Source organism: Spinacia oleracea, chromosome 4 (assembly GCF_020520425.1).
Source record: "Spinacia oleracea cultivar Varoflay chromosome 4, BTI_SOV_V1, whole genome shotgun sequence".
Classification (NCBI taxonomy): Eukaryota; Viridiplantae; Streptophyta; class Magnoliopsida; order Caryophyllales; family Amaranthaceae; genus Spinacia; species Spinacia oleracea.
The window spans coordinates 86,267,307-86,275,055 of NC_079490.1; the positions used below are offsets into that span (position 1 = coordinate 86,267,307).

The 7,749-nt window shown below is 36.2% G+C and overlaps 1 protein-coding gene across 1 annotated transcript; it reads right to left on the reverse strand.

Moving 5' to 3' along the window:
* Positions 1-755: 755 nt before the first annotated feature.
* LOC110784537 (uncharacterized) lies at positions 756-4,738 on the reverse strand. Its single transcript, XM_056827450.1, has 4 exons — positions 4,152-4,738; positions 3,022-3,180; positions 2,247-2,903; positions 756-2,064 (listed from the first exon to the last, which is right to left on the reverse strand). The coding sequence occupies exons 1-4, from the start codon at positions 4,497-4,499 to the stop codon at positions 1,021-1,023; spliced, it is 2,208 nt and encodes a 735-aa protein (XP_056683428.1). The 5' UTR covers positions 4,500-4,738; the 3' UTR covers positions 756-1,020.
* Positions 4,739-7,749: the final 3,011 nt, after the last annotated feature.

Sequence of the window (7,749 nt, forward strand, 5' to 3'; positions counted from 1 at the left end):
CATCAACATCTACCATTAAAACTTCTTTTACTACTGTATCATATTTGGTGGGACCTTGCATTTTACTATAGATTTTATTTGCTTTAGGAATCATTCTCATGCATTCACCTTCTTTCATTTTGCTCTTAAAATTCACCCTTATGGCGCAGCTTTAATTAAGGATAAATGTTTTTTTACTATCTAACAAAAATTCAACTCTTGTTTTTTACCACCTGAAAAAATGGAAAATGTTATGTAGGGGGCTACAATAACGGTAATACTTCTTATATGTTTCATTCTTCCACTTTCTTATGTTCCATGAATTTACATAATTTTTTACCATCATTAATTCACAAAATTGACAAAATTTAATGGAAGTAAAGAGAGAAGGCTGAAAGAGTTAAAGAAAATTACACACGGAGTGTAAAAAATTGGAGGGAAATTGAGTTAGGTAGTCATACATAAAGGTTTCATTTATTTTTTCGCTTCGCTTTCAAGTGATAAAAAACAAGTTTTGATTTTTTTTAGGTGGTAAAATACAAGTTTTAATTTTTTAGGTGGTAAAAACAATTTTTTGATTTTTGTATTTGGTAAAAATCAACTTGTCCTTTAATTAAAGGTTGTGTGTAAGCATTAATCTCCTTTTCTGAATTGGACTACTTCTTTTACAAATTTATGTTACTAATTAATATTAATGACAAAGTATTCAGTAAACCATAGGAGTTGTGTAATGTGTATAACAAGTGTGTTGTACAAAGTTATATACCTGAGAAGTATTTGTATCATGCAAAATTAAAACACCTTTATTATCATGTAATAAGTTGCATAACATTTCACCTATGTATGATGTATCCCACTTGTAAGTGCAAAAGATTACCCTGATCTTGAGAGGGCAAACGCACTGACTCCAGGGCTTAGTAAGAGTAATTACACATAATGATAACAGTCTGTTATAAAAGGTGGAGGAAATCAAAATCTAAAAAAGAAAAAAAAAAAAAGAGTTAGAATGAAGAATATGTATAATGCCTCTTAAATTCTATTCTATGCAACAACAACTGTCATCATTGATGCTGGTACAACAGGCGCCACCAGTATTGTTGCTGGTACATGATCATCACCTGCCATATCTGAAACTCTATACTCTGGAAAAAAGTGCTGCTTAGTGTAGTTAAACTCTATCTGTAGTCGATGATGAAGTGGGGTTGAAGACATCAATCCTTTCTTCATGTCAATCTGCAACTCCCTTATTGGAATGGCAGCCAAGAAACTCTTTATATACTCCTTGCAGGATTCATTACCTCTACAAATCACCTTCTCTAAACCTTGAACACTTTCAGAAGAATCTTGTGGTTGTTCCTTTGATATTGTTCCATCCTCTGATGATGAAGTTTGACAAGCTACTCTTTCGATGGTTGTGTCATTGTTGAATTTTATAACATAAGCCTGGTTGCATCCCTCATAAAGCCTTTCACCCAATGTGTCAATGATGTAAAAGGCATCCCAATCAACCCTCAGTATGAAGAAATGGTCGTTCCAACTCACAGCATACACCACAGGTTCACTATTGCAGTTTAGCTCTGATGAAACTCGGCAAATCTCATCCCATATGTTGTCAAATGACATGGCACCCTCAAGGAACCCGAAACACTCCTGTTCCAATCCATCAGGATGAAAGAAACCAATAAAAGATCTCTCTGGAACCACACAGAGTGGGCGGATTTTGGCCTGAATTACAGTCTCAAGATCAAAGTGCTTGTCAGAGAATTTTTCCCTGTAATCTTCATTCTCACAGAGATTCCTCCATTCAAGGGAGCCTTCTCGAATGAGGCTATCAAATTCAGATTTTATAGGCATTTCTCTTTGGTTGGAGTGGAGCCAATCGGCAATAACAGCAACCAAAGCAGCGCAGGCACTCTCACCAGCCGCCCTTTCGCTTCGTTGGTCAATTGAAGCCAAGAAGATTTGAGTTTGAAGCTTCATGCTCCCGTCACGGCTCAGTACCTCCTTTTGTTCCCAACTACCAACAGCGAAGTTGTCATCTCCAAATTCAGAGATGAATGATCCACTTCCCACTGAGCCAAATTGCTGCAAGAAATTCAAATTTATCAAACCCAATGTATTCATCTCATTAAATTTATTGTTCGTTATTTACTGCACAGCATCTTTCAACATTCGTAGCTTTCACTGTGATTATGAGCTAAACTATGTTTTTATTACCTCTAAAACAACCACTAAGCTTAATGAGAATAAAGAAATTGAATGCATACCCCTAAGGATTCATCAGAGGAAAGCTGCCGGCGATAAAAATCAATATCATCTCCACCTTGTTCGCCATAATCCTTCTTCAGCAAGGGTTCTCCTTTGACTCTACGAGATTTGAAACTCAATTTCCCTTTCGTCCATGAAATACCAAATTTTGGACTCTGCCTCTGGATTATTTGCTCAGAGATTGATGTGTCAAAATCATGAGCAAGTGAGCTGTCTATATTTGGCTTATGTCTTCCGTAATAAACCAAATCATCACCCTCGTAATTGGTTCCTAAGTCAGCGAAGTTGGCATGGACTAAAGTGCCATAACTGCATGACTTTTGAACATCAATATCCTCTTTACTTTCCTCTGACTCACCCTCATCGGTATCACCAAATGAGTCTGTGTCAAACGGGTTTTCTGAATCCTCGCTTCCAGTAGAGAACTTACTGTCACAACTTCCTTCTCCATGGTATGCCTTCCTCAATTTTCTAGATGAAACAAAATCTGTCAAGCTTTTAACTTTTCTTAGATTGAATTGACAAGGAGAAGCTTCATCTTTCTTTATCAGAGGAGAAACACCAAAACAGGGTGATAATGGAGCAAACATTGTTAGTCTCTGCACTTGAACTGAAACTTCTTGTGTTGTTCTCAGCTCCATCAAGCTAAGAGAAATCTGTATCAAGCATAAAATATTGTGAGAAATCAGCAGGAATATCAAATGCAAAATCATGTAATTCTAACCAAGTACAGTATGAAGCTAAAAAAAAAAGTAAAGGGAAATAAAGTCTTACACAGAGAGAGGGGCTGCACTTAAAACCACAATGGAGGATTGACAGAGGAATGTTGATCTCAAGCTCCTTCACATCTTCTTCAAGAGAAACAAACTCGGCAAGGTTCAGTACAGCAGGTGCTGTCAAAGGAGCCATCTTGTTTGCCCGCTTATCGGAACCCTAAATATAAGAAACATATCAGCTTAACTCCATATCAAAATAATAGTATATAGACCCTTACATAATAAAGAAATTTAAGTAACAAACCGCTACGCGTAACTCAGTAGCATAAAAATCATACAAGAAAGCCATACAAGTTCCAGCAATTCATACATGACAATGAATTGTAAGACAGTAAAAACCAATGAAGAACCTTAGTAAGGAACCTAACTGCAGAATTCAAAATGTCTCAGTGAGTAAATATACTTTAGCTTCTACCTTAATCAAAGTGAAACTGTGAAAGCCAGCAGCATGACAACAAAAAAACCCATATTATTGTATCTTTGATCAAATTGCCGATTTCAAGGATAGATTACGATTTACTGGCAACGACAGCGTACTACTAAGTAGAACAACAAACATACTCCGTAAAACATATCAGGTTCATGTGCACAAGCCTTTTACTTAGCTTCTAATGTAATATTCAATCATTCAATAAATTCCAACCAAAAACCATTCACCCTTAAAATCAGCATATGCATTGCCAAAATATACCTAACATAATAATACGGAGTATATTTTAATAAGAAACCCATTTTTAACGCAGCTTGTTCCATGAATCAAGGCATATGAAACCCCAACAAATATTTTGATCAATTGATAATCCAAATCCCAATGCAATAAGAACAATCAGGTCATCATCTTCTCAAGGTCAAACCTTCAATTAAAACTAAGTAAAACACATGATCATCTCCCAAAAAACAAAGGAAAAAATAACTGCATGCATCAATAGCTGTCACAAAATCAAAAAACATTCAAAGCATTTATGAAACTCAATACCCACATAATTATCCAAATAGTCAACTCAAATATATGATCAACATCAACATTCAACCCAAAGAAATTTTCTTGAAGATCCCAATTCAATGAATTTAAAAAATAAAACAATTTTAACTTAAAGAAATACCCAAAAATAAAAAATAAAAACTTACATAGAAGACCACAAAAGAGACTTCATAAGGATGAAAAACACCCTCAATCTTATCCTTAGACCCACAAAATTCACAAACTTTCTTGAATTCCTCATCCCACTCAACGACACCGTCTTGACCCAACCCTTCTTCCCTTGAATTTTTTTTCTTCACACCCTTCTTCTTCAATGATTTAAACCCATTTGATTTAGAACCCTTAAATTTAATCTCCACCCTGAATTTATACTTTTCATCATCTTCTTCAATTAAATTTAACCCTTTAATCGAAAAAACCACAATTTTAACCTCAAATTTTGTGGACTGAAGTGGTGGCAACCATGGCCTCCACTTGATCATATTAACAACCATTAACAAAACTTCACACCCACAAAAAAAGACTCAATTTTTTGCACAATTCGTAAACTTTTCTCAAACGGGTATCTGGAATTAGGGAAATTTCGGTCAACAGAAAAAAAAAAAAAAAAAAAAGGAGATCAAATGGAATTTGGAGGAGTGGAGGGTTAAAGTAGAGTGGTCTTTTTTGTGTGTTTTTAAATTTATTTATTCTTGGGGGTTTTGTGGAAGAATATATATAGTGGGGATATGAGTTGACTTTGAGGGAATTAAAGTTTGTAAAATGTAAATAAAAATAAATAAAAATAAATTATGTATTTTTTTTTCTTCTATTTTAATTGGATGTGTGACATTTGGTGATGTTGCAATCGCATACGGAGTACTACGAATTCCACCACCGATTGCAATAGGTGGCGAGATAGAGAGAGATGGCCAGCAGTATTTCACCACAACGATTATACTTCCTCCGTCCCGGAATACTCGACCCGGTTTGACCGGCTCAGAGTTTAAGGGACTTGAATTGACTTATTTAATTTAATAGGTAGTAGTTGATAGTGGGGTATTATTTTAATGTAGTTAGTGGGAAATGTGTGAAGGGGTGGGGTTGGGGAGAGTAGGGGTTGAATTTTTAATTATTTTTTGTATGGAGTAGGGGTAGGTGGGTTAATAGGGGTGGAGTGAGAAATAATATAATATTGTTAGAATATTTCCATTTTTAGAAACAGGTCAAGTATTAAGGGACGGCCCGATAAGGAAAACAGGTCAAGTATTAAGGGACGGAGGGAGTAGGATAATTTATTTATTTTTACAAGAAAAAAGTACCAATTTTTCCGGTGAGAGTAAAGTTTGTTACAGCCTAGATTTGAAGGATTTGGATGACGCGTGCAAAAAAAAATGAAAAGGAAGATCAACCCCTTTAAATGAATGGATAAAAGTGTTGCATGTTAACTCCTTATATATTATCATCGGTTATATAAGTATTGTCACTGTTGTATATATATTGTATTGTTGTATTAAACTATGTCATAATCACCCAAAAATAAAGAAATGAAATGAAATAGAAAAAGTAAATGGACCACTTAAATGAATGGGTAAAAGTGTTGCATGTATACTGTCATCGTTTGTATAAATATTGTCATTGTTGTATTAAGTATTGTCATTGTTGGCGATACTTAGTGTGAATATAATGATACGGCTTACCCTAATACGGGTGCCTGGGACTCATATATATAATAATATGGTATAATAGTACAATTACGAGTGTACCCTTAGTATCCTCTATTATACCCCTTCAATCTGTGCAGGGGAACCACGTGCAGATTGGACCGTAAAAACTCAAAACGCTGACCTGACAAACCTTTCGTAAAAATGTTAGCTAATTGTAAATCAGTAGGGACATAACGAACAACTAAATTACCATGAGCTACACGCTCCCGAATAAAATGATAATCTATTTTGATATGTTTGCTACGATCATGCTGAACCGGATTGACTGCAAGATAGGATGCTTAAACATTATCACAAAAGAGCTTCATGGGTGCGCAGATGATGATCCCCAACTCAGCTAACAAGGAACGAATCCAGAGAGTATCTGAAGGAAATAATGCCCTTGGTCCAAGTATGCATATAATGTTAAGTCTAATAAATGCGATTCAGTATTAATTAACAAGTTAATAAATTCAGTGAGATCAAGTGAGCTGAATGCCTAGCTAAAGGCCGCTTCAGTTCAAGTGGAATTAATGATATTAATCCGCAGCTTACTCTTGACTGAACCCGTAGGGTCACACAAATAGTACGTAAACGGATCAAGTATTTAATGGCATTAAATACTCCATCTATGGATATTCGGAATCGACGGATCTTGGTTTCAGTGGGAGCTGAGATCGTCAAAGGCAAGCAAGTGAATACTCCGGAAACGATGATATTGCCGGAAACGGAAATATGGATCGTATCGGAAATATAAATATTATCTAAGTCGTAGATGTTGCCGGAAACGGAAACATGGTACGTATCAGAAAATATTATTGGAAATGGAAATATTGCCGGAATCGAAATATTGCCGGAAACGGAAATATTGTCAGAATCGGAAATATTATCGAAATCGGAAAATAATTCCGGAAACGGAAATATTAAATATTTGTTCGAAACGGAAATTAATTCCAGAATCGGAAATATTAAATATTGTTCGTATCGGAAATAAATTCCGGACTCGAGAATTTAATCGGAAGCGTATCGTACGAATTAGCATCGGACGAGGCCTGCCAGACGAAGGCCCAGCACGAAGCCGGGCCATCGCCCAGCAAGCAAACACGCAAAAAACACACGCCAAGCTCGACCAGGCCCAGCGCAAGGCCAGGCCCAGCCAAGCCTTGGCGCGCGCGCATAATGGGCTGCGGGGCTGTGCGCCGTGCGTGGGCCGCGAGGCTTGCGCATGGGCGTGCGGCTCGTGCGTGCGTGAGTGTTTGTGAATCCTAAAGCTATCGGGATTCTACATATGATTAAATCCTAATCCTAAAAGATAAATTAATTGATTTAGAGTTCTACTAGGATTCTAAGTTAATTAATTCGTATCCTAGTAGGATTATAATTCCTTTCCATAAACTCTATAAAGTGGTGCCTAGGGTCACATATTTACAACGAGAATTGAAGTATTCAAAGGTAATATTTTCAAGAAAAATCAGTCACTCTCTTGCCCCATAATAGCCGAATTTCATATTACCTTAAGGGCGATTCTAGTTGGTCAAGCTTAAGGCGGATTCGGACGTGCTGTGGACTATCTACGGAGGGACGACACTTGGAGTCCTAAAGACTTGTTCTTGTTCGGTTCGGGCGCATCAAGGGAGGGCACGCTACAAAGTGTATGCATCTGAATTATCCTAAATGATTATGTGTTAATAATATGTTTCCTTGCTTTATGGTTTTTCCGCATGATTTATGTTTATTCATATGTATCATAACCTAACAGTGGTATCACGAGCCTCTTATTATTTTCATAATCTAAATTGCATGAACATGGTTAAATTTTACAAATTTGCAAGGAATTAAAGGGGTGATTAGTTTTCGTAATTAATTGCAAATTGCGTTTATTTAATTATATGTACGCAGTTTTTCGGCAGAATATTCGTTACTCAACCAAATCGAGTGATTTTTGTGTCAATTTCGCATGTAAATGGCATTCTAAAATTTTGACAAAAAATGTGTTTTTCGACCGAACCCAGAATTCCTAAATTCGAAGCCTAACTATGACTTTTCGGAGGTTTAAGTT

Bases quoted from the DNA above. Each gene is read 5' to 3' on its own strand.
- LOC110784537 (XM_056827450.1), bottom strand. From the start codon at position 4,499: ATGGTTGTTAATATGATCAAGTGGAGGCCATGGTTGCCACCACTTCAG. The intron at 3,181-4,151 runs GTAAGTTTTTAT...TCTTATATTTAG, and splicing joins TCTCTTTTGTGGTCTTCTAT to GGTTCCGATAAGCGGGCAAA. The intron at 2,904-3,021 runs GTAAGACTTTAT...TGCTTGATACAG, and splicing joins AGTGCAGCCCCTCTCTCTGT to ATTTCTCTTAGCTTGATGGA.